Below are 27,217 nucleotides of genomic sequence, written 5' to 3'. Positions count from 1 at the left end.
TCTGTCCATGGGATTTTCCAGGCAAGAGCACTGGAGTGGGGTGCCATTGCCTTCTCCTTATTGGCGCTTAATTGCCAACAAATAACGATTTTGGGGGGAAGAGGTTACATCTTCTAGTTCATAGTTTCCCCTTAGTAGCCAAAGGACTTTGTAAATTTTAGAATACCAAATGTAGAAAATGTCAATCCGTCGTCCCTTTACTCACTATAATTTCTAAAACTCTTGTGCACACAATTTTGTGTCCTTTCTCCCTCAGCATCTTATCACAACCCCCTTTCTATCACTGAAAGTTCCTTGTAAAGACCATTTTAAAAAACAAACTATTCCTCCAGATTCAGCTCAATGTTATCCATGTTTCTTGTTTGGGGCATCAGTGGTTTCCATTGTTACGCTTTTATAAAAACGAGTCAAGAGACATCTGCGTACCTCCCTCTCTGCACAGCTGATGGTTTCCCCTGGGAAGTTTAAAAAACCCTAAGACGCCTGACCCGCACTGCCAAGTGGCCCTTTAATAAGTTTATGCAAATCCTTCGAGGCACTGAACAGGAGGCACTGTCTCCCCACAGCCTCCCAGCATCGAGAACTTGCTCTGAAGCTCAGTGCCACAAACGTGGCATCGCACCGTGGTTCTTTAAAATGTCACTCACTGGTGAAACAATTTCTAAGCCTTACTAACTGCTTGCATCTCCTGCAAGAACCTTCTGTCTGTGGTCTTTGTCCTTTTGCCTCTTGGTGTTTTTCTTGAGGGATTTATATGCTAACCGTCGGCTGGAACAGTCTACACTCTTTACTTTGCATTCTTCTCATTCTGGCATGCCAAAACCCCGACATTCTATTTAGTTAAAAGACTCTTAGGGAATTCCCTGGCAGTCCAGTGGTTAAGACTCTACACTTCCACGGCCAAGGGTCCAGGTTCAAGCTCAGGGAACTGCGATCCCACAAGCTGCATGGTATGGCCACACACACACATAGTCTTTATCCAATGAAAACCTTCCCTGGATCGTTCCCAATCTTACTTCTGCACACCACGCAGAGCCCTCACGCCTTACCAATGATCTCGGTGGTGATGGAGGCCAGTGTGAAGAGCGGGGCCACTTTCTTCTCATAGATCCGCTTGCCCTGTCCTCTCCCTCCGAGCGGGTTGATGAACACCAGCAAGTGCTTCGGTCGAGATGCTACGGAACAAAAACAGCGCCTAAGTCACAGTGAAGGGTGCGTTCAGACTCATTCCGAGGTCCAGCTGGACAAGCAGAGGACCAAGCGCCAGAGGTCTGAGATGGGGGGAAGGTGGACACACTGGTTAGACGGCGGGTAGTAGACACCCATCCCATCCGGCAGAATTAGACGGTGAAATGCAGAGACCAAGTCCCACCACCCAGATGCAAAGCCAAAGACGTGCTTTTCCCAAGCCAGGAAGCCACTCTGAAGCTGCTACGTGGAGAATGCTGCCTTCAAATACATTAAAATCCAGTCTCTAGATCTAGATGCCAAATTAATTTTAAATGATAGAAAAGCAAGCTAAACACATGCTCTTTCTTTTCTGTGGCTGAAGATTGTACTCAGTTGTTGAGACTGTATATTAAGACTATACCCAAAACAGATTAGCAAAATATCATATATATGGTGATAAACAGTAAGTTTCTACTGCATGGCACAGGGGAACTATATTCAGTATCCTGTTATAAACCATAATGGAGAAGAATCTGAAGAAAAACATGTGTACACACACACACACACACGTATAACTGAGTCACTGTGCTTACAGCAGAAATTAACACGACACTGTAAATCAGCTATTCTTCAATTAAAAATATATACATATACCCGAACCACATGGGCCTTCCAGGTACAAAATGAGCTACTGTTTTGTAAATGGGACAGACAGACCGTCCTTACATAGCAATAATTCACAGCTCAGACACCCCCAGGTGGACACAGGCGATCCCCGGGCACCCGGTTTAGTCCTCCTCACCTCGAGCGCAGGTCTCACCACCCCAATGCCCAGGAAAAGAAACCCAGGCCCACGGCGCCAAGGGGCCTGCCCTGGCCTCACGCTCATAAGTGAAGGCGCTGGCGCCCGGGGGCCAGGCTCCGGGCACCCCCCGCGCGGTCCTCTAACCAGAAAAGTGTTCAGAAGTCACAGCGTCTCGCTACGTCCGCTTTTGCGCCGAGCACAGTGCAGGCACGTACTCAGCGCCTCCAGCAGCTCCCGCAGGGTCTGCAGCCACAGGTGGTACAGCTGCTCCTCCGGGCACCAGAACGTCACCTGCGCCCACCTCCAGCGGTGCCGCCGCGCCCGCCGCACTCGGTGCACTGCACGGAGAACACACGCGTGAGCCCCGGGCCACACCCCGCTGCCTGACGCGCCCCTTTCCTCTGACCAGTTAATCCCTTCCAGTGTGTATGAGGGAAGAGAGTCTACCCCTCAGCTCTTTTAACCCATGTAAAAAAAAGAATAATAATAAAGAAATATAAAAGATGAACAAACATTAAAAGCAGAGCTTGGATACGCATAACTGACTCATTTGCTCTCCAGCAGAGGTTAACACAATGCTGTAAACCATCTATACCTCAGTAAAAAAAAAAACAGAGCTTGGAAAAATGATGCAAGGACCTTTCCATAAACCAAGGACACAGGGAGTCCGTTAAGCAAATGACAGAGGAGTTCTCTTTCATGTGACCTGCCTGGAGCCACGAGGGGCTTTAGGAGATTACCTGTGAAAGCGTACGGCTTTTCCATTTTCTGCCATTTTCCGCTGCTGTACTGCTTCCCGTTAACGTCCGTTTCCTCAACGGTGATGATCTCGGAAATAGGCACCGTGCAGGCATCTGCAAAGACACCACGCCCTCACTCAGCGGGTCACAGGACTCACCTGAGCGGCAGCAGAGCGACTCCACGTGCTGGGACATCCCAGAGGCAGGCGACAAGCTCCGTGTCATCGTAAGCCTCAGCGCTACATAAGGCTGGGACCCAGTCCATGCCCTGAAGACGGGGTGTTTCGTCCACAGGGACCGAAGCGGGCTGCAGCTTCTCCGGCCAGCGGCCGTGCCGAACCCGGGGAAAGGTGCTCACGCCCCAGCACCTGCTGTTCAGTCTGCTCAGAAATGAAGAGGGAAGGAGGCCCGGGACAGACCAGGACCCCACGGCGTGCGGTGGGTCAGGGCCACACCAAGGTGGGGCGCAGGGGGCTCGGGGTCCCACCACCCACTTGGGCGCAGGAGGAGGAAGGGGGTGCCTGGCTGGGCGCGGGGAGGACAGCACGGAACACCCTTGACTGGAGACCCAGTCGTCACCACGGGCCTCAGGTAAGGCTGGACACAAACAGCCGTGGGGAGCACGAAGCGACAGCCTGTGACCTAATGAGAGGGTAACAGGCAGGAAGGCCAGGGGTCTCCAAATGGAGGAAATAGCCTGCAAGTGTCAGACATTTTTATCTCTCTTAAGCGACAGGAGGAAACAAACTAGCAATATTTTTCCTTCTCTATACAAATTTAAAAAAAGGTTTCTCTTAAAATACTGTGTTGCCATAATGACACCTGGTTTCACCTGAAGTTAGCTATTCTTGAGCCTAGAGATAACCAATGCCTTTTTCTTATGGAAATGTTTGTCTTAAGCTATGCTAATGTACTACGCCTTTACCCCAAACTCGGTCTCCAAGTCGGTTCCGCCTCTTGGCCCAAAAACCTACTTGACAAACCAGTATGTTATACTCAGATATTGTTCCCCTAATCTATGTAAATGAAACTATTTGTATGGTGGTCTGCCCTTCTTTAAGATTCAAGTTAATTATTTTATGGCCCAAGATTATCCCAAAATGCATCTTATGGGCAAGGGGCCTGGTGCTATTCTGAATCATAAGACATTCCTTTCTTTCATTAACAGACTGCTAGTGACTATATAACACCCAGCTGAAGACTAGCAAGGGGGTGCTCTTTCTGCCCCCTTCTGATGCCTATGTCAGAAGCTTTCTCTATCTCCTTTATACTTTAATAAAACTTTATTACACAAAAGCTCTGAGCAATCAAGCCTTGTCTCTGGCCCCGGATTGAATTCTCCTCCTCCGGGAGCCAAGAATCCTGGTGTATTCGCGTGATTCAACAACAACCTTTCACGAACGCGGGGCCAGAAAGACCTCACCAAGGACAGGACCTGGGAGCAGGGAGGCTGGAGGTCAAGCCCCCAGCGTGAACAGGCTACGACCCCCAAGCCCGCCGGCGAAGCGGGTGGAAACCCCATCCACCTTCACACAGAGGCGCGCGGCGACTCCTCGAAGCCCCAGGCTGGCTCGGAGGCCTGCGAGCGCGCCGACGGGCTCTGTTTCTGCAACAGCTAATTGACACGACGGCGCTGTGACACCTGGAATGACCGACCTTGCTTCACCTCTGGCCTGGTGGCCTAAGGAAATCAAGTTCCAAGAGCCAGCTTAGATGCCTCGAAGTTCCGAGAGTGGGGTGTCCCCAAGGTTAGAGGTGCTGGGCTGCGGCAGGAAAAGGACACTCTCGCAGAAGAGCTGGAAGCCGGCTGGGCAGACCCGACCCAGTACAGCCTCCACCCAGGGCCTCTCCCCTGGGCTCTGACTCTCTGAAGCTATGATCCCTCTTGTACCCCCTGCTCCCGAGGGTATCTGACCCCGGCCTGCCAGCGGTTGGACCAGAGGAGGCTGCGAGGGGGCCGCCCGGGAGAGAAGGGGCGGCAGGGACATTCGAGGGTGGAGCCTCGCAGAGGGCCTGAGACTGAGGCGCTTTCACTGGGGTGGGGTGGGGGGCTCTAACACCCCAACAGGGAAAAATTCCAGTGACTCTTGCCTTCTGCTACACTCAGCTTACCCACAGCTTCATCTACTGCTTGGCTGAGAAGAAAAAACCAGGTCAGCAGGATACAATCTTTGACGTGCGCACCACTTGTCCACGTAACAGACGTGGTGACGAACAGAATTATTTTCTCTAAAAAGGGACAGAGATCACGGGATCTGAACAAAACATCACTGCCTACATCTCGCCTGACTGAGGAAGGACAAGCCCAGAACCCAGGATCCGGATGGAGGCCATCCTGGGCAAGCCCGTGCCCGGGGGGTTGTTGTTAAGGCGCTAGGTCACGTCCGACTCTTTGTGACCCCAAGGACTGGAGCCCACCGGGTGCCTCTGTCCGTGGGATTTCCCAGGCAGGAATACTGCAGTGGGTTGCCATGTCCTTCTGCAGGGATCTTCCCGACCGAGGGATCAAACTCACATCTCCTGCTTGGCAGGCGGATTCTTTACCACTGAGCCACCTGGGAAGCCTGGTGGGGAGGGTGGGGGGTTGGCAATCAAAAAGCAGGGCTTGGTGAGTGACGGGCTTGGAACAGAGGCTGGTCCCACCTGGCTCCCTCAGCCCCTCCGACTGCTGGGCCGAGAGTTTAGCCCGAACCTCCTGATGACACATGGGGCTGGCAGGTGAAAGCGGCAGGGGCGTGGAAGCGGCCGGGTCGGGGCGAGGAGGGCGGGGTCCAGCACAGATGGCATGCTCCTTTCCGCATCCCCTGCCCGCTGACCCCAGGCCACGGGCTTCGGTGCCTGCTCTGTGTCGCCTGGCATGTGCGGTCACACCCTCGTCTTCAAAACCCTCCCCTCCTGTGAGGGGGCGTCAAGAGTCTGGGAGAGGCCCCAGGTCATGCGTGGCTGGCGGGATGACCCGCTCAAAGCCTGTCACTTAGTCTCTGGTGCTGCTGGCTGCGTGTGGCTCTGAGGATCAGTCACGGGCACGGTACAGGGACAGTGACACCGCGGGCCCCGGGTCGCCCTGTCTGTGCTGGCGCGGAGGGGTCTCAGGGCTCAGCAGTGCACGTCGGGTGAACACACACGTGGGCATGGCCGGTTCACGTCTATGGACAGACACGGGAGGCTCACCTGGCAGAGAGCTGATGGTGGGAACTAGGCCACTTTCATTTCCTGCACTAATTAGCATTTCTCTCCCTTGGCTTGCATTCTGCATAATCCTGCATTGCACACAAGATTAGATAAAAAGCCCAAAGTCTTCCGTGAAAGGGTGAGTGATGCCAGGCGGTGCAGTTGCTTTCAGACCAAATCGACGCCGGCACTGGACTCGCTGGACAGATGAAGGGCCCGCGCCTGCGCTGGCCACCGCGTCTCCCCTGAGCAGCACCTCCCACCAGACTGCGGCAGGCATCCATGCCCAGACGGCGCTCCCCGAGCTGCTCCTGCCACGGCTGGAGGCGCCCTCGTGGTCCCTGGGCTGGCTGTGCCGCGTCGCAGGATCAGGGGCCGAGGGTCGTAGGCGTCTCCTCTCCCTTTATAAAGTCACAACCCAACATCCCCTTTCAAGCAAGCTTCGGAACAGAAGGTTCTGGAACAGACACTCGACTCACTGGGCGCCTCCCTGGCCCAGGGCTCCCCCGCCCCCACCCCAGCACCCGTTTGCGATGGGACCGTCCGCCACTGGAGGGTTCCAGCAGACCCCTGGGCTCCGGCCACTAAAGCAGCGCCCCCCTGCCCACCACCCCGGTTCTGCCAGAGGCCGGCCAGCGTCTCCCGCTGCCTCCAGGGCTGGTGGGCTCGGGGACCCTTCTCCAAACAGGAAGCAGAGAGCAAACTGAGGCTCCACACCCAACACCTGCTCTGATCAAACAAAGATTTTTTCAACTCTGGATAATCGCCCCCCACTCCCCTGCCACACACACCTACAACAGAAGTAAGATTTTCAAGCCAAGTCAAGCAGCTTTGCTGGGACAGCAGTCTTATTGGCAGCCTTTATAAAACCTCTGCTCTACTAAATTACTAAAGCAAAGTGACTTTCTCAGGGTGATTTTTAAAATTTCTTGAGATGAAAAAAAGGAGTCTGCCTGTGGCAACGGCCACCCCAAGGACAAATGGTGCAGTGGGCACGCCATGACCAGACTGGGCAGACGGAGGCCGTCCCCTACCACGAGCCACTCCTCTGTCCTCTCGGGGACCAAGCCCAGGGAGGAGGACTGGGGATCCCTCCACCTCCTTTATGCTCGGATAAGACCACTCAAAAGGCAGAAGACCCCCGAGGCTTCCCAACACAGGCAGGAGCCCCCTGCTCAGATCTAGGCTCCAGGTGCTCGGATTCAGTGACCTTCCAGGCTGGAAAGATGCAGGAGACGTGAGTTTGATCCCTGGGTTGGGAAGACCCCCTGGAGGAGGAAATGGCAACCCGCTCCAGTATTCTTCCCTGGGAAATTCTATGGACAGAGGAGCCTGGTGGGCTACACAGTCCACGGGGTCGCAAAGACCTGGACATGGCAGAAGCGACTCAGCATGTGCGCAGGCTGGCAGCGCCCACGCTGGGTCACAGCCCTGCCGCTGTGAGATCCCCAAGGTTCCAGGGGACAGAGGCCTCACCAGGCTCGCCCCGCTGGGTGTGCATTGAGCCAAGGTAGGCCCCAGAGAGAGGCTTTCCTCCCGAGGCAGCTGCGCACAGGGACAGCAAGACGAGCAAGCCCGAGGCACGCCTCCCTGAAGGCCAGGGGCTGGGGTCCCCGTGGGATGGAGCCGCAGGGCCTCCAGGGCACAGGGAGCGTGGGGGAAGGTCCATCACCATGCGCGGGGCAACCCGGCACCGGCCTCCACTCGACCAGAAACAGCGGCGCTCAGCTCCCCCCGCGGCTAGAGCGATGGGCCCTGTGATGCCACAAGGCCACTGAGCGCACAGCCACTATGGAAGACGATATGGAGGTTCCTTAAAAAACTAGGAATAAAAGCACTATATGACCCAGCAATCCCACTCCTAGGCGTATACCCCGAGGAAGCCAAAACTGAAAGAGACGCATGTATCCCATTGTTCATCGCAGCACTATTTACAACAGCTAGAACATGGAAGCAACCTAGATGCCCATCGACGGATGAAGGGATAAAGAAGCCGTGGTACATATACACGATGGCATATTACTCAGCCATAAAAAGGAACACATTTGAGTCAGTTCTGAAGAGGTGGATGAACCTAGAACCTATTATACAGAGTGAAGTAAGTCAGAAAGAGAAAGATAAATATAGTATTCTAACGCATATATACGGAATCTAGAAAAATGGTACTGAAGAATTTATTTACAGGGCAATAATGGAGAAACAGACATAAATAGACTTATGGAGATAGGGAGAGGGAAGGAGAGGGTGAGATGTATGGAGAGAGTAACATGGAAACTTACATTACCATATGTCAAATAGATAGCCAACGGGAATTTGCTGTATGGCTCAGGAAACTCAAACAGGGGCTCTGTATCAACCTAGAGGAGTGGGATGGGGAGGCAGATGGGAAGGAGGTTCGAAAGGGAGGGGATATATGTATACTTATGGCTGATTCATGTTGAAGTTTGACAGAAAACAGCAAAAGTCTGTAAAGCAATTATCCTTCAATAAAAAAAAAAAAAAGGTCACTGAGCGGACACTCATGTGGGCCCAGCTGAAGGGTCAGGGGTCCTATCCAGTCTCAACTGAGGCGCTGAGACCAGACACAGCTGACTCCACGCTTCCGGAAGACGACTCCGGCACACACTGCATTGTTTACGCTCCGCGCTGCTTGGAGGACGTGCAGGTTGTGAAACAACCTTAACTGCTGGGGGCCGGTGCAGCGGACCGGACTCAACCCGCCGTGCCACCGCCTGACGCCCCTGCCTGTCTGCCGGCACAGGCGTCCCTCCCGCGCGGCCCCTGGCCCCGTGGGCGCTCCCTCCCGGCTCTGTGTGTCTGTGTGTGTACATCTGTGTGATGTGTACCCGTGTGCGTGTGTGGCTGAGCAGTCATGCAGCAATGACACCCTCTGCCGCGGCTCGCTCCAGGCAGAGCAGGCCCCCCGGGTCCTGCAGGTCACACGGGGGCTTCAGCTGCCCCCCACAGCTCTTACTGGCCCCTCCGAACTCTTTCCCGGGTCCCCCACCTGGGCTCGCCGCACACCCTTGCGTGCCAGCGTTGGCGGAGCCGTCCACAGGACCACCACGAAAACCAACCCACAGCAAGAGGGCTTGGACACAACCTCCGTGAAAATATTCTCCTCTCATCTCAAACTGACGGCTTCCCAAGAAATCGTTGCTACAGCTCTGAACTTGTGAGTCACCAAAGAGTTTAAAACCACAGGCAGCAAGGTCCCTGGGCTTCCCTGGTGGCTCAGAGAGTAAAGAATCTGCTTGCAATGCAGGAGAGCTGGGTTCGATCCTGGGGTCGGTAAGATCCCCTGGAGAAGGGAATGGCAGCCCACTCCAGCATTCTTGCCTGGGGAGTCACATGGACAGAGGAGCCTGGCGGGCTACAGTCCACAGGGTCAAAAAGAGTCCGACATGGCTGAGCGACTAACACACTGGCAAGGTCCCCACTGGACAGGAATTTTACCAGCACACTCGGGGGAGACACTGTGGCCCAGCGCCACAGGAAGCCCTGGGAAAGGATGCTCACGCTCTGAGTGGCCGCCCACAGGGCTCCGCACAGCCTGAAGGCTCTTGAACATTTAAGACAGAAAGTCTCATGGGACGAGCAAACAGAACCTGCTCTGTGCCACCTCCCAGGCGCCCAGCGGGCAGTGCCGGGCGCACTCAGACACGCCGTCACCTGGCCCTCCCGCGTGGGCAGGGGGCTCTGCTGCTGCACACCTCGGGGGCGCTGAAAACAGCCACCGTGCATGTTCTCTGTCCTCATCCCAGTGTGTCTTCACTTCTCCTGGTCTTAAGACTCAATTTGGAATCCAACAGAAGCAAACTGTTTACCTACTCTCTACAGACATTACGGATTATGAGAAACAGCTCTTTAGGCCACTCGGTCATAAAACAAAGAACTAAAGAGCTCCTGTTTATTAAGGACAAGACCATCTTTCCATGGAACAGCATGCTACCTCCGTGATAAAAGTATTCAGAAAGAAAAAGAAAACAGTTGGAAGTGCAGAAAGAACCACGAGCGTCCCAAGAGGAGACGTGAGTGCTACGGTCACGAGTCATCACCCGCTGGAGGGCGCGAGCCCCGCAGACAGAACCACCGCCCTCTCACCAGAAGTGCTTCTCCGTGTCGCCCTCCCGCCCTGCGGCGTTAAGCGGCACGGGGTACATGCTGAAGTTTAGGGTCTGTGTGATTAAAGTGCAGTTTAGGATCACAGTTTTTAACTTTAAAATAGAAATCTTAACTGGTATCAACTTTTGCAATGCTGTAAAAACTAAGCAAATTCAAAATAAAAGAAGACAAAGAAAAGGCAACTTTTTCATAAAATTGGAAAAAAAACTCTCACGTTTGAACACGTCTTTGATTTTTGTTTAATTTTATATTATTAAACCTCTTGAAAACCTAATGTCCAGCTACGACCCTCAGTTTGGTCATTTTTGTTCATTGATGATGAATTCTACAACTTATCTAACACATTACAAATCCCAAGAGAAGTAAAGGATGAATTTATAAGGCTTTACTGGAATGTATGATCACAAAGAACTTGCTTGGATGTTATGTAAGTGTGCTCTGGCCACACACTCATGGGGACCGCTGCAGTCCCTCAGCCAAGCCACTAGTCCCCAGCCTTGCTACCTGCCCCCAAAACACACCAGATACCCACACATCACACCTGGATACACATACACACACACACACCAAATACACACACACCCAGATGAACACACACCACAGGCACACCGAGGCAGGGCTTCCCCTCACCCATAGCCATGCCCCCCGACTGCAGGATGCGGGACAGGCAACCAAGTGTGGACGTGAACATCCACAAAGCCACTCAGAAACTGGTGAAGAAAAAGACCTTAAAAAAAAATAACAACAATAATCAAGCAGCCACGTACAGCAAGGGGTTGGAATATCTTTAATGTTGAAGGACGTAGCTTTCATTTACAAGAATATCCTTACCAACAGCATGTCAGGGTAGGTAATTTTACTAGGGTTTGCACCTTGCATAAAATCACGCATGTGTGCTAAGTCGCTTCAGTCGACTCTTTGCGACCCCATGGACGGCAGCCCGCCAGGCTCCTCATCCATGGGATTTCCCAGGCAAGAACACTGGAGTGGGTTGCCGTTTCCTCCTCCAGGGGATCTTCCCGACTCAGGGATCGAACCCAGGTCGCCTGCATTGGCAGGCTGATTCTTTACCACTGGACCCCCTGGGAAGCCTGCATAAAGTCATACTGGAAGTGATTTCCATTTCTCCATGGAATGCGGCTCGAGTGACCGACACCTGCCGACTCAGTGACTCAGATCAGCCCCCAGTTCTCTCTTTCAGGCCCTTCAGCCAAACTTGAAGGTGCCCCCTCTGTGCCTGTCCGTCCAGCATTAATTTTCCTTCTAACAACAAAGCCATCTGTTAGAGCCATTAGCACAAGCCATCAGCAAATATTTTAATTGTCAACAACTCAGAACAGTGCTCTCCTGTAACACAGTCCTTTCCAGAAACGGACTGAAATTTTGTAACCAAACCTGGGCTGGAAGCCTCAAGGCTTCTGCTGACAAGAGACGCGGTTCTCTGGCCTCCCCTCCCCGTCCCCAGGGAGTGTGACCTCGCCTGGTGTGACAGGCGGTCACCCTCCCACGTGGGTGGGGACTGAGGGGCCGCGCGTTCCAGAGGGACCACGGGCGAGGCTGGGGGAGAGGCTGCCCAGGCGGCACCCAGGGCGGCTGTGACGGCCAGGAGCCATGGTCACCGCCGGTCTCGGCTCTGTCCTGCCCTTCCCAGAGCTGGCCGTGACCCACGGACACTGCGTGGGCTTCCGAGCTGCGACTCGGAGCAGAAACATCCCTGCTGTCTATGGGTCTGCTTCTCTTACAAGGTCCTGGACGGCGGGTGCACGGCCACCCACCCAACAGCGCACCCCCACCCGGATGGCGGTGGGCGGGGCCAGGGTCCCCCCAGCCCAGCGTCGGGCTCCAGGTGGCCCAGCCGCCCCCAAGGCTTTTCTGCATCAGCACCCGGGAAAGGACGGGACTGGGCCTTTCAGGAAACGCTGCTGCTGCACCTGCTCGGGATGGGCTTTTCTGTGGGTCCCCAGGCCGTGGGTTCGGGGGACAGGCTGCAACCACCATTGCCCTGCAGACCTTAAACCTGCGGAGCTGCATTTGCACACACAGGACGCAGCCAGTCCCCAACTCCCACCTGCGCAGCCCTGCGCTCCTTCGAACACAGGCTACCCCCGGGAAGCGTCCCCAGCCTAGTGATCGGGGACTGAGAACTCCGGGGGCCTGAGTGGCACCCCCTGGCCACTTGGGGCGCAATACCTGACTCCTGCACCAAGATCCCTGCTCTCCCCACCCCCCCGTCAGGAGAGGCAGTGGGGGCTGCTGAGAGGAACCCCAGAACCAGCATCCTCGCGGGGCCACCCCAGGATCTCAGGGTCCGGGCTCTAGTAGAGCCCCCTCCTGGCCCCGACTGCCACCTTGGAAATGGAGCAAGTCAAGGACAGCTCCCAGGGCTGCGGCCAGGATCGCCCGCGTGAGGTGGCAAACAGCACGGCAGGCTCGAGAGCAGCTCGAGAGGGCCGGCATCCGCACGACTAGCCCAAGACTCCAGGGCCGCCCATGGCCGCCCTCTCCCCGCTGATTGTGACCAAGAGGTCTGGGCAAGACGGGAGGCAGAGAGTGAACTGAGGGGCCCGAAGCAGACAGCAGCAGGCCGGCTGGCCGGAGTGGCATCCCCACAGGAGGAGTGGGGTCCCCGCAGAAAACGGGGTCCCAGCAGAAGGAGCAACCCTTGCAGGCCCTTCCCTTTGTCTCTATGCCCACCTCTGGGGCTTCCCTGATAGCTCAGTTGGTAAAGAATCCACCTGCAATGCAGAAGACCCCAGTTTGATCCCTGGATTGGGAAGATCCCCTGGAGAAGGGATAGGCTACCCACTCCAGTATTCTTGGGCTTCCCTTGTGGCTCAGCTGATAAAGAATCCACCTGAAATGTAGGAGACCCTGGTTCGATCCCTGGGTTGGGAAGATCCCCCGGAGAAGGGAAAGGCTACCCACTCCAGTATTCTGGCCTGGAGAATTCCATGGGCTGTATAATCCGTGAGTTTGCAACTGAGTGACTTTCACTTACACCTCTGCTCCAAGGGCAGCCTGGGGTCTTGAACTGCACGCTGGATGCCTGTGTGCTAAGTTGCTTCAGCGTGTCCGGCTCTTTTCGACCCCATGGACTGTAGCCCGCCAGGCTCCTCTGTCCATGGCATTCTCCAGGCAAGAACACTGGAGTGGGTTGCCATTTCCTTCTCCAGGGTGTCTTCCCCACCCAGGGATCGAACCGGAGTCTCTTACATCTCCTGCACCTGCAGGCGGGTTCTTTACCACGAGCGCCACCGGGGCAGCCCAAGCCTGCTGGATGCAGAGAAAGAAAGCCTGCTCTTGTGTCCAGAGGAGCCGGAGCATGGCCAGCAGGGCTGGGAGGGCGTCCTGGCTCTGCCGGTAGACAGACACGTGCCGGGACCCCTCTTGGCCTTCGTGAGCAGAACACACAGGATGCGCATAGGGGCCTTGGGAGCTGAACGGCCAAGTCTGTCAGCTCCTGGTGCCAGCCTCACCCAAGTGACCAACACCAGGGAGGCCCCCAGAAGCGTGCAAAGTCCTTAAGAGCTGGACTGATGTGGAAGCCCCCTCCCACGGCCTTGCCATCTGTGTACAACCAGGCTGAGCACCTGCCTAAGAAAAGAAAATCCTCCAGAGGACTCACAACATAATATTAAAAATACCCAGCCTGCAAAATTAACCAGCACACCAAGAACCAGGCAACCCTGCGAGGTCCAGGGGGAAAGCCAGTCAGCAGACGCCCCACCCGGGACACCCCAGGTGTCTGAGGCGTCAGACACAAACTTCAGCGTGGTTGATAGAACCAGGCTCGGTGAGGTGCTGCTCTGAACGTTCCTAAAGTGAACGGAAGGACAGAAGTTCCCAGGACAAAAAGAGACGACTAGAAGGAACCAAATGGAAAATTCAGAGCTGAAAGGACAGCATGTGAAATGAAACGGCCGCTAGCTGGGCTCGGCGGTGGAGCGGCTGTGACAGAGGAAAGTCAGTGAAGCCCCACAACTCAGCAGGAATAACCTGCTCTGAATAACAGAGGAAAAAATATTTTAAAGATGGCACAGGGACCTTCTGCTCTGAGATGAAGGGCGAGACTGCTCCTCCCTGGAGTCCCACTCTGAGATGAAGGGCGAGACTGCTCCTCCCTGGAGTCCCACGTGCCAGTAATGCCGGGAGACTCTGGAAGGCGGGCGGAAGGAGGGAGCTGACCGACCGGGGGCCTCGGGGCCAGGGAAAGACGGCAGAGAGTTCCCTGGGTTTCTTCCTGCCCCATGTTATCTCAGGTTTGAAGACTTCAGCAAATGGAAATGCCAACGGGTACAAACAGAAAACTCCAACCAAGGTCGCTCTCTCTGGCCAAAGGACCAGGGGCAGGAGAGCCCAGTAAGATGAGAAACTTCTGGACAAGAACTGCTCTCCTCCAGCAACACACAGAAAACCTGCCCCACCCCACCCCCCCCACCGCCTGCAAAGGCTGCCTGGAGTCTAGACATCTGCCCTTGGGCGGAGGCAGGCGCCTGACGTTCCCCAGCAGGGTGGAGTGAGGGAAGCCAGCACTTTCATCCCAGCGGGTGGCGAGCCTCACGCCCCACAGGGGCCAGTGGAGATGAGGAGGGAGTGGACTTCCACCGCCTCCCAGCACGAGTGGGGTGCCCCTCACCTTCCTTGCTGGGCTGGTGTCAGGGGACCAAGGGGAGAGTCAGAACTTGCACCAACTTCCAGCCACCCTCCACGGCGCGCAGTCACAGGGCATCCCTACCCTTCCAGCCAGAAGATCTCAGTGGAGGCTGAGTGGGGGGTTCACCCAGCAGCAATGGGGGGCACCCCCTTGGCTGCTGATGAGGCCCAGGGGAACCTGGACTTCTTCCCCGATCTGGTGGTAACTAGTCCCTCCTACTCCCTGAGGGCGCAGTGTCAGAGAAAGCCAGCTGTAAGAGGAAACTTAAATAAGATCCAAATTTTCATAACATAAAAAAGACAGAAATGTCCAGGTTTCACTCGAAAATCAATCACCATGCCAAGAACCGGGAAGATCTCAAAATGAGAGGGAAAAAAAGACAATCGCTCAATGCCAAAACTGAGATGACAAAGATGTTGGGGTTATCCGACAAGGATTTTAAAGCCACCACGATGAAAATGCTTCACGAACAACTACACACTTAAAACAAGTGAAGACATATACAGACTCAGTGAAGAAGAAAGTCTCAGCAAAGAAACAGATGATTACAAAGAAGAACCACATGAAAACTTTAGAAGTGAAAAAATACAATAGCCAAAACAGAAAACAAATGGGTGAACTCAACAGCAGAATGGAGACGGAGGAAAATCAGTGAGTTGGGAGATGCAACAAGAGAAATTAGTCAAATTGAACAACAGAGGAAAATAATTTAAAAAAAGCAACAACTGAACAGAGCCTCAGGGACCCGTGGAGTCTCAGCAGAGGATCCAACCTGTGTCGCTGGAGCCCAGAAGTAGAGGAGCAGAGGGGATGAAAAAGTGTCCAAAAATAACGGCTGAAAACTTCCCAAAAGTTTTGACAAAAGATATAACCTCAAATGTCACTAATTCAAAGAAATCCAAGACACATCAGAGTCTGGATTCCAAAAATCAAGCACAAAGAAAAGAATGTTAAAATTAACAGTCAAAGAGAAACAACACTTCACCTACGGGGGAACGAATTTTGAATGACAGTGGATTTATCCTCAGAAGTCACGGAAGGCAGAGGAAGCAGCACCGTGGTTTTCCAGCGCTGAAAAGAAAAGACTCATACCCAGCAAAAATATCCTTTGGGGATTAAAGGAGAAATCAAGACATTCTCAGATGAAGAAAAACTAACAGTCTTACTGCAAGCAGACCTGTCCTAAAAGAACAGATAAAGGAAGTAGAAATGATAAAAGAGGACTCCCTGAAAAAAAAAAAGAAAACAGAAGAAAGAATACAGTGCGTAAAGGTGCGTGCAGCCACAGCGGTGTGTCCTTCTCTGCCTGACTTTCCTAAATTAGGTTTGAGGGTTGAAGATGAAGCTGTAACACTAATGTGGTTCCAAATGCATGTGGAAGAGGTAAGACTTTTACTATGAAACGGGAGAGTAAAGTGGTGCAGAGAGAGGGGAGCTTTCTGCACCTCCTCCAGCTGGCAAAATGACGAGTCCACTGGACTGGGATGCGGCTCACGCGCGGACGGACGCCGAGGGCCACGCGCGGACGGACGCCGAGGGCCACACGCAGAGACTAGACTGGGATGCGGCTCACACACGGACCGACGCCGAGGGCCACACGCAGACGGACACCGAGGGCCACGCACGGACGGACGGCCAGGGCCACGCGCGGACCGACGCCCAGGCCCACGCATGGATGGACGCCGAGGGCCACACGCAGAGACTAGACTGGGATGCGGCTCACGCGCGGACAGACGCCCAGGGCCACAGATGGACGGACGCCGAGGGCCACGCGCGGACGGACGCCCAGGGCCACGCGCGGACGGACGCCCAGGGCCACGCGCGGACCGACGCCCAGGGCCACGCGCGGACGGACGCCCAGGGCCACGCGCGGACGGACGCCCAGGGCCACGCGCGGACGGACCCCCAGGGCCACACGCGGACCGACGCCCAGGGCCACAGACGGACGGACGCCGAGGGCCACGCGTGGACGGACGCCGAGGGCCACGCACGGACCAAGGCCGAGGGTCACGCACACATGGACGCCCAGGGCCACGCGTGGACAGACGCCCCGGGCCACGCGCAGACGGACGCTGAGGGCCATGCGCGGACCAAGGCCGAGGGTCACGCACGGACGGACGCCCAGGGCCACGTGCGGTTGGACGCCGAGGGCCATGCGCAGACCGACGCCGAGGGCCACACGCAGAGACTAGACTGGGATGCGGCTCACGTGCAGACAGACGCCCAGGGCCATGCGCAGACGGACGCCGAGGGCCACGCACGGACAGACGCCCAGGGTCACGCGCAGACGGACGCCCAGGGCCACGCGCGGACGGACGCCCAGGGCCACGTGCGGACTGACGCCCAGGGCCACGCGCGGACGGACACCGAGGGCCACGCGCAGACAGACACCCAGGGCCATGCGTGGACGGACACCCAGGGCCACGCGCGGACCGACGCCCAGGGCCACGCACGGACCAAGGCCGAGTGCCATGTACGGACCGACGCTGAGGGCCACGCGCAGACCGACGCCCAGGGCCACGCACGGACAGACACTGAGGGCCACGCGCAGACGAAGGCCGAGGCCACGCACGGACTGACGCCGAGGGCCACGCACGGACCAAGGCCGAGGGCCACGCACGGACCGACGCCGAGGGCCACGCATGGGCGGACACCGAGGGCCATGCGCAGACCAAGGCCGAGGGCCACGCATGGACCGACGCCGAGGGCCACCCACGGACGGACGCCGAGGGCCACGCGCGGACCAAGGCCGAGGGCCACGCACGGACCGATGCCAAGGGCCACGCACGGACGGACGCCCAGGGCCACGTGCGGACCGACGCCGAGGGCCACACGCAGAGACTAGACTGGGATGCGGCTCACACACGGACCGATGCCCAGGGCCACACGCAGAGACTAGACTGGGATGCGGCTCACGTACGGACCGACGCCCAGGGCCACACGCAGAGACTAGACTGGGATGTGGCTCACGCACGGACCGACGCCGAGGGCCACGCGCAGAGACTAGACTGGGATGCGGCTCACACACGGACCGATGCCCAGGGCCACACGCAGAGACTAGACTGGGATGCGGCTCACGTACGGACCGACGCCCAGGGCCACACGCAGAGACTAGACTGGGATGTGGCTCACGCACGGACCGACGCCGAGGGCCACGCGCAGAGACTAGACTGGGATGCGGCTCACGCACAGACCGACGCCGAGGGCCACGCACAGAGACTAGACTGGGATGCGGCTCACGCACGGACCGACGCTGAGGGCCACACATGGACCGACACCGAGGGCCACACACAGAGACTAGACTGGGATGCGGCTCACGCACGGACCGACGCCGAGGGCCACGCACAGAGACTAGACTGGGATGCGGCTCACGCACGGACCGACGCCAAGGGCCACACACAGAGACTAGACTGGGATAAGGCTCACGCACGGACCGACGCCGAGGGCCACACGCACAGCTGCACTCGAAAGCCGCATGGACACTTTACCACCCCACACCGCTGGTTTAAACACAGGTGAAGACATACAGACAAGTCAGTATGGAATCCTAAAAACAGATGTTAAAGCAATCCACAGGAAGGCAGGAAAAAGCAGATAAATGAAAACAAAAAATTAAATGGCAGATTTAACCCCTAATGTATTTACATTAAGAAGACACAGGTTGGCCTAGATGATTAAAAAACACGAGTCAACCCTACAGAGTCTAAAGAAACTCACTTCAAATCTAAGGGTGTAAGCAGGTTCAAAGTAAATGGACAGAAGAGACACGTGGAGCAGGCGTGGCCGCGTCACCCCATAAAGTGGACTCTAGAACAGACAGAACAGTCAGAGACAGAGACGGGCACTACACAGTGAAGAGTCGACCAGAATGAAGGCTTAGCGATCCTGAATGTGTAGGCGCCAAACGACGCAGCAGGAAAACGCGCAGCGGTGAATACCGGCTTACAGCAGGGTCGGCAAACTGCAGGCCAAATCCAGCATGCTGCCCACCTCTGTAAACAAAGGTTTCTTGGCACAAAGCCACGTGCATTCACTCACATGCTGCCTACCGCAGCTTTTGCACTAAAGCAGCAGAACTGAGAAGCTGGGACCCACAAAGCCTAAAGTATTTGCAATCTGGCTTTTTCTTTTTTAATTATTTACCCACTGATCTGATCTCTGGCTGTGCTGGGTCCTTGCTGCAGTAGGGGCTTTCCTCCAGCTGCGGGGGGCAGGTCCCTGACGGCGGAGGCCTCACCGGCTGCGGAGCACTGGCTTCGGATGCCGCAGAAGGTGAGCTCAGCAGTTGCGGCTCCCGCGCTCAGAGCACAGGCTCAGCGGCGGTGGTGCACATGCGCAGTTGCTCTGTGGCCTGTGCGATCTTCCCGGACCAGGGATCGAACCTGAGTCTCCTGCGCTGGCAGCCGGATTCTTTATCACTGAGCCACTTGGGAAGCCCTGCCATCTGACTTCTTAAGGAAACATCTGCTGACCTACTTTGGAGTAACAAATAAAAGTTAGCCTTGGAATTATCTCAGTGTAATTACGCTATTTATGACCACATTCGGCTACTCTGAAGCCACGTCATCTGACCATAGCTGAGGCAGGTGCCTAGAGAGGGAGGGCAGGCAGGGCGGCTGTTTTTCTGACAGCTGCTTTTCAAAACCACAAAAGCCTATATGTCTCTTCCGATAGTGAGTCATATGCAAATCTGGAAAGTTTTTTTTTTTTCTTAAATAGGTAAACAAGATAGCCATTTATTTCCTATTCAAATATACTGAGATTCCTATCTAACTCTGCAGGTTGCTGGCATCACATAATCTGATATCATCTGCAGCACTTTTGACCTCATCACGGGGCATAAGTAAGACGTATCAGGAGATACAGAAATACAGGGCTATAAGATTTGTGGATTGAACGGTTTAGGGGATTCTGTAGAATTTCTGGGTTCTACCCAAACCGTTTAGCTTCCCAGCCACTCCCAGTGGTTTTAAACTCGCTCCTCTAGAGAAAAGTAAAGACGCTTGGACAGCAAGCAGCCACTCCCCCTACGCTCTCCACCAGTGGCCCAGTCGCCCCCCCACGGTCGGGGTCCAGTCCCCAGCTGGCCGCCACTCACCACGCAGCCAGGGACGAGCCGAACCCTGCCTCCCACAGACAGCCACTCACACGGTGCTCGGTCCGCACCTGCTGTGTACACAGACACGCGAGGACCTCCAGGAGGACAGGGAGGAGAAACAAGGAAGTGAGTCCTTCCCATGCTGCATCTGCCCCGAGAGCGCACGCAGGGGAGATACGACAGATAGTCCTAAAAAAGAAAACAGGGAAAACCCGTAACACAAAGCAGAAGGAAACAGCTAGCGGAGAGGGACAAACAGCTGCACAAACACAAAAACCTGAAGAAAGATGAGGGAAGGGCAAGGTGCCAGCAGAGCTGGGCCCTGAGCAGAGGTGAGACCTGAACACGGGGGCAGGGGGAGGGCCCGGGGGAGAGGGGGACTATCTTGTGGGGACTCAGGTCTGGCTCAGCTGGGGCCTCAGGAGTCAAGGAGGTCAGAGCTGAGGAGCCCTGAAAGTGAGGCAGGCACGGGCAGCTTGCAAGCTAGTCGGCAAGCTGCCCAGCATGTGAAAGAATCTTCTAGAAGGGCAAGCATCCTAGGAATAGGGGGTGGGGGGCAGAGCGCCTAGCCATAGGCTTTGGGGCTGTATTAGACGGACTTCATGGTGCTTTCCAAACTTCCATCCAACAACTTCGGGGTCACCCATCAGAAGGTGCTCGAGGGAGGGGACACGGTGACCAAGGATGGACAAGGCAAGCCCGGAGGCAGGGCTGCAGGAGGCACTCAACTGGCCTGTGGCTTAAAGAGAACCACATAGGAGCAGAGAGCACGGAGCCCTGATACCAGCCGGGGCACACACACCCGGGAGCTGGCTGGCTGTCTCCCGTGGGCTGTGCCAGAAACTTGGAACCAGAGCTCAGGAGAAACTGGGACGGAAGGTGACTCAGTAGGAGAACCCACAGGGCGCTGCGATCAGGAGGGCGAGATAAGATCCCCAAAGTGAAGCCACCTCATGTGTTCAGTCGCTCAGTCACGTCCAACTCTTTGAGACCCCCACGGCTGCTCTGTCCATGGGGACTCTCCAGGCAACATTACTGGGTTGCCATGCCCTTCTCCAGGGGATCATCCCGACCCAGGGGTCTTCTTCATTGCAGGCAGATTCTTTACCATCTGAGCCACCGGGGAAGCCCGAAGCCACCTTACCCTGGACCCACCCACATGGTCACAGAACAGCACGTGAAAGGCAGAGAGCAGCTAGGTTCTCTAGAAACGTCTGCTGTGCAGAAGTCTAGACCAATCGAGAGGATAAATAAATTGGGTCAGGGACAGAAAGCAAAAAACTGTCATCAGTACCTTAACAAACACACAGAAAATATATCTCCTAAAGTATAAAACACTGTTTCTTAAATGCTAGTCTTTTTTCCTTAGGATGGATGTTCAAACGTGGCAAATTCACCAAATTACATCCTTAAAACGTGTGAGTTTCATTGTATGCAAATTACGCCTCGATAAAGCTGATGTGAAAACAAATCCTGTTTTACGAGAGTAAACAGTAATACACACATTCACACAGAGACCAACAGCAAATATTCACTCTCGAAGGTTACGGCGGCGGGCGATTCTCAACCCTAACCCTAACCCTAACCCTAACCCCTAACCCTAACCCAGGGTGCTTGTCTGTGCTTTCTAGGTCTTATTAAACCAACATGAGTTACTTTCATAAGCAGAAAAAAGAAATTAGTTTTAAGTATCCGTGGCTTGCCTATGTGTTTCCGTGGGCACCGTGCAGTGGTGTTGGGCTGTAAATACAACAGTGACCTGTACAAGGAGCTGCCCAGCGACCCGGGGCATCCCCGGTGGGAGAGGGGAAAACTTCTGGAGGAGGCTGGGCATGGCCCCACCCCCACCCCAGGGTGCCCACACACACACACACACACACACACGTCCCAGCCCCAGCTCTGAAGGAACACTTCCAGAGTCTCTCTGAGCGTGTTTTACCGTGGCCCCGGGGTACAACTCGGATACAGTTTCAGCCTGTTTCAGGTTCAGCTAGCCCGAGACACTGTGAGAAGGCTGGTCCGCGTTTCCTGTTTTCAGTCTGCCCCACTTCCGACCGGGCTGGTGCCAGGCAGCCTCACAGCTTCCTGAAGAGAGCAGCCCGCGCCGGGTCCAGAAGGCGCTGCCTCCGGGTTCTTGGTCCTGCCTTTGCTCTGAGCCCCCCACTGAGGAGGAAGCCTGGACCTGGATTAAAAGCCGGCTCCCTTGTGTATATTACATACCATCCATCGAAACCCACTCACAACTTCCATGTTTCCCCTTCTGCGAAAAGGAGCAACACTGGAGAAGCTGTGCAGGTCAGACAAAGCGGCCGCACCCGGTGCCCTCGGTGGCCCCGGCCCTGGGTCCCCCTCGGTCTGTCTTCTATTCACTCGGCCTGCTTCCTGCACAGCCTCCGCCTCTCTTCCCTGCCCCGCCAGGCTGCCGTCCACCCCGCACACAGGTACACCTGGGACCGTGGCGGGCCGGGCACTGCCACTCTGAAATGTCCCCTGGACGGGCTGCCGTCTGCCCTCAGGCATGGGGTCATCTCTCTGGGGCCTGGCTCCTCTCGGGGTGCACCTATAAGGGGCCCCCTGAGCTGCAGCAGCTGACCCAGGGCCTCCTCAGGATGGTGGATGGCATGGGCTTGGGGGGGGAGGGCTCCTATAGCGCCAGCCTCTGTAGGGGAGGGGGTACCCATCTCTTGCACACCACTCAGGAAAGCTCCGGATGAACCCATACAAGAGGGCCTTCAGGGTTTGCGAGAAGGAAGCAACCACCATTTCAGGAAAGAGGCAGGCCACTGTGCAAGTGAGGAGCTCGGAAAAGCAAGCTGACCCAAAGTGCACAAAACCCAGAATCTGGGGGCCGGAAACCATAATGACAGCTGGCCAAGGATGCCAACGCTGAAAGCCAGCAACGCGAGTCCCCCACCCATACACCCCAGACGGGTGGGGCCCATTTGGTGTCCACGTGGCTGCTGCAGCCCAAACGAGGCCACGGCACCCGGGCACAGTGGCTGAAAGCAGACCCACCACACTTCACACGCCGGTTCAGGCACTAGCTGGGCCGGTTCCTCACACTCCTGAGGCTCGGCCTCTTCACCCGTAAAATCCAGGGGAAGCTGCCCGGCAGGAATGCGCCGTGTGTGAATGTGACACAGGACAGGCCACGGGACTGCACCAAGAGCCCATGAAATGGGAGCGCTCCATCCCGAAGCAGAGGTTCACAGGCAAGTTCAAACGCCCTTGGGGCCAGGCCAGGGGAGACCTGGACCTGGGGCCCTGCTGCGTGCTGCCAGGAGGCTAAGGCTGACGTTCTAGGATGACAGTTCTTCCCCAGGGGACAACAAAAAGCTGGTGGAAGGGTGAAGTCTCAGACTGCTGGCCACAGAGCAGCTCTCTGCAGACCATGCTTGTGGTGACCGCCAGGCTGCAAACCAGGAGGAGTCCGAGACCACCCTGACCTTGGCCCCAGCAAACTGGCCGGGTCTGCCCACCCTCCCCCATCAGCAGAGCCACACAACCTCAGGGACAAGAAAGCCCCCACAGATACAGTGCAGCACCCCGACTGCTCCCAAGGCACTGAAAAGGCATCCTAAACTCAGCATGTCCACTAAAGAATCCCAACGTCCCCTGCACCCCACCAATTAAAAACTAAACCCCCGCTCATCCTGCAACTCCAGTAAGCACAGACGTGGACCCCCGTTCCGCTGGCCCTCCCCATCTAAGCAGACAGACCAGCCCTGCTCAGCGACCCTCTGCCAGACAAGGCCAGCAGCCTCCTGCCTGTGGTTCCCTGGCCCGCCTCTGTCTGCTCCCTGCCAGGCCCACGGGGTGCCTTTCACCAGGTGAAGATGGATAAAGCCCTCTGGGGTCCCCACCTCAGCCCCTGCCACCCAAAGAGCCCCGGCCCCCTTCCCCACCTCCCGCGGCTCCCCCACCCTGTGTGGGTCTCCGGGCCAGCCTCTGGCTGTGGCCCCTGTGGTCCTGCTGCCTGGACCGTCTCGCCAGGAGGTGCACAGGCCTCTGCAGGGCTCTGGTCCAGTGCCGCCCTGCAGGTGAGGAGTCCCAGGACCCCCTGCCCCCACCCCCTTCTCGCACGTCCACACCCACGTGTCCTCCACGCACTCCCCAGACCCTCTGACAGAAACTGCTGCACTGTGGCAGGGACTCTCTCAGGAGCGCTGAGCCTGGGCGAGCAGCTGCCCTGCCGGGCATGACAGGCCCTCCATAAAAACTTGCTGAAGACAAGTCAATGAGATGGAAACACCCACACTCTCCAGCCACTGGAAACACACCCAGACTGGCCAGGCCCCCGCTGCCTCTGCCAGGGAGGCCTCCTGGCTCTCACTGTCCCACCAGGTAACTGCCCTCGTGCCCAGGGTCAACTGACATCTCCTCCATAAGCCTCTGGGCAGCTCGGCAGGGGACCCGCTGGCCCCTTCTCCTTGGGAGCAGACAGGACCCCTTTTTAGTTAAACCAGGGCTTCCCCAAGTCCAAGGGCCTCTGCCGGTCGTGTGTCCAGCCTGTTGCAGCAAAATGAACAGCCCCCTCCCCCCAGGGAGCACATCCCAGATTGAAGGTCACCAGCCCTTGCTTCACTGCGGGGACAGGAACTCCGGTCGCCACTCTGGATCGGGTTAAACTGACACCAGGCGTGGATACCAGGCGCGGGGCGCCGGCACCCCCTAGGGTCCCTCCGTCACAATCGATCGGAATGGTGCCCTTCAGACGCTGGCAGGCGGGGTCCCAGAGAGACGGTCCGTGCGGTCCGTCCGGGGGACACCTCCTGGGCCGCAGACCTCCCCGGGCCTTCACGACCCCGCGCCCCTCGCCCTCGAGGGTCGCGTCCCCGCCGACCCCGCCTCACCCCGGCTCTCCCCAGCGCCGGCTGGCTCTTTGTCATCGGGTCCCGGCCCTTCCCTGCCCGCCGGCCTCCCCGGGGCCCCTTCCCCCATACCGCAGCCCGGCCGAGCCGGCGGGCCGGCGGCGACACTCACCTGCGCCCGGGTCCCCGGCTCCGGGCCCGGGGCTCCGCCACCAGCGCAGCAGCGCCCGCGCGGGGTCCAGGCTCACGGCGCAGCGTTGCTGCTTCACCCAGAGCACAGAGCGCAGCGGCTCCGCCGCCCCCATCGCGCCCGGCGCCCGGGGCGCCGCCTGCTCGGCCGGGCTGGGGGCGCGCGCGGCGCCGAGGGGCGCGGGACCGTTAGCGGCCCCCTGGAGCCGGCCGGGGCGCGGCGGCGGCGGCGGCGCGGGGCGGGCGGGGCGCGGGCGGGCGGGCGGCGCTGCGTCACCCCGTACGCGGAGCGGCCGCGGGCACCGAGGAGGGGCCGCGGGCAGCGCGCGGAAGACGGCGAGGGCGGCCGGCCGGAGCGGAGCGGAGGGCCGGGCTGGGGGCCGGACGCGGAGGGATGGGAGGCAGCCGAGGGAGGCGGGGCGCACCCCGGGGACCAGGAGGGGTCCGGGATCCGGCGGGGGGCGGGGAGGAGGAGGGAGGCGGACGGGGCGCGGGGTTCCGAGCAGAGGAGCCGAGGAGGGGCCTGCGCGGAGGAGGAGGAAGGCGAAGGGGGCGGCGGGGTGCTGGTAAAGAGGGGCGGAGAACAGGGGAGGGGCCGGGCGATCAAGGACGCGGCTGGGCTGGGGTCGAGGCGCCACGGGGCCGGCTGAGCTCTGGGGTTTAGCTCTGGCTGGGGAGGAGGCGGCTTCCTCTGGCCGCCGACCGTAGGGTCCCCAGGCCAGAGTGACCTGGGGGCGTGGAGCTCAGTAGCGCCTCCCTGGCGGGTCGTGAGGACAGGCGGGGTCCTCCAGGGGCGCAGAAAATGCTACCCGGGCGGTCCTAAGGGCGCGGTGGGAGGGGCCTGGTTTTCGGGTGGGCGTGGACTAACCCGCCCCTCCTCACGCGGCCACCCTGGGCAGCGTGCTGGCCGCGGGCGTTGGGCCGCATCTTGGATCCTCGTCTTCTCCTCTTCGAAATATAAACCTGAAGACCTAGCAGGCACCCTCGGGAGGTGTGGACCCTGTTGGCCCCAGCCTGGCAGTGGACACCACCTCCTCTGCTTCTGGAGTCATCTTCATGACCACCGGGTGACCCCCGCATTCCTAAGGGGGACAGTTTCAGGCACTGAGGGCTGAGCAGTAAGGGATGGGGCCAGCGTGTGAACCAGGCAGTCTGAGTCAAACGGTCCTGCCGGGCCTGCACACCCAGACTGGGGACAGATGGCCACTGAGGAGGCCTGTCCTGGTCACAGGTGGCAGAGGCGGGGCTCAAAGGCCCGCCAGGGTCCAGCCACCCCTTACTGCCCATGGGGGTATGTGTCTGGGGTGGGGGTTGCCAAGAGCAGCTCGGGGTCCCACAGCCCAGGTTCTCAAGGCCAGCCAACCTGCACAGGGTGGGCTGCTGGGGAACCAGCAGAGGGGAGGGACTTGCAGGCCGGCAGGCAGGAGGGCTTCCTGGAGGAGGTCTCCCCCTTAGGGACCTGGCAGGAAGCTGGAGGGGGCCGCTGAGCCCTCCTCTCCCTCCTGAGCAGGCCCAAGGAGAGGGGGTTACTGTTCTGAGCCGGGAGGCACCACCCTGGCACCCCCGGACTCTCTTCCTCACCGCCCTGCTCAGCTCCACCGTCCGTTGTCCACAGGGGGCCTTTGCTGACCACCCCTCAGCCCAGCGGGGCTCCAGCCTCGCTCACAGAGCACATCACACCCCCCACCACCAGCTCCACGAGGATGTGGACTTGCCTGGCCCTGTGGCGCCAGCCCTGAGCACACTGGGGCACGTAATAAGGGTGCCCATGTTTGTCCCCCAAGTGCACCTGCCCCAGGCTCATCAGTGAAGAAGCATCACTCAGAGCAGCAGGCTCCCGAGTGGCAGATCTGGCTCCAGGGGCCCGAGCCACCTGTGCGCCGCCCCTCCCCGCCCGCCCCAGCTCTCCTTGGCTTCTCTTGCACATGTCTTCCCTCAGATGGCAGAATGGTGGGCATGCGGCCTTGCTGCCCGTGCCTGGCACCGGGGAGCCACACGTACTGGTCTTGTCCTGCCAGCTTTCTGTGACTCACTCCTGCTGGAGCCCAGCCCCCATTCAGCCTGGGGCAGGGAACCAGAAGCCAGGACACAGCAGAGGGTGGGGTGAGTTCTAGCCCCTCCCTTGGGCACGCGGCACCTGATCTCCCGGCAAGGCCTGCCCTGCCCTCTCGCTCCCACGGCTGCCGCTCTGAGACTCTGGAATCGTGGATATGAAACCTCTCTGGAAATCTTGCGCCAGTGCCGGGCGGGGGTGGTATCACAGCGCTGCCCTGAAGAGTAATCAGGAGATCAACTCTGAATAGTCATTGGAAGGACTGATGCTGAAGCTGAAGCTCCAGTACTTTGGCTACCTGATGCCAAGAACTGACTCATTGGAAAAGACCCTGATGCTGGGAAAGATTGAAGGCAGGAGAGAAGGGGACGACAGAGGATGAGATGGTTGGATGGCATCGC

The 27,217-nt window shown here is 57.6% G+C and overlaps 1 protein-coding gene across 1 annotated transcript in view; it reads right to left on the bottom strand.

Moving 5' to 3' along the window:
- Positions 1-25,690, bottom strand: part of CERK (ceramide kinase) — a 40,603-nt gene extending 14,913 nt beyond the window's left edge. Inside the window, exons 1-6 of the mRNA XM_055566404.1 lie at positions 25,646-25,690; positions 25,048-25,326; positions 24,747-24,996; positions 2,716-2,829; positions 2,191-2,313; positions 1,050-1,175 (exon numbers count right to left, since the gene is read on the bottom strand). Coding sequence (XP_055422379.1) covers positions 1,050-1,175; positions 2,191-2,313; positions 2,716-2,829; positions 24,747-24,996; positions 25,048-25,326; positions 25,646-25,690 — 937 coding nt within the window. The remainder of the gene's footprint in view (positions 1-1,049; positions 1,176-2,190; positions 2,314-2,715; positions 2,830-24,746; positions 24,997-25,047; positions 25,327-25,645) is intronic.
- Between the last annotated feature and the right edge of the window lie 1,527 nt (positions 25,691-27,217).

This window comes from Bubalus kerabau, chromosome 1, assembly GCF_029407905.1.
Source record: "Bubalus kerabau isolate K-KA32 ecotype Philippines breed swamp buffalo chromosome 1, PCC_UOA_SB_1v2, whole genome shotgun sequence".
Classification (NCBI taxonomy): Eukaryota; Metazoa; Chordata; class Mammalia; order Artiodactyla; family Bovidae; genus Bubalus; species Bubalus kerabau.
This window is presented reverse-complemented; position numbering and strand designations above follow the sequence as displayed.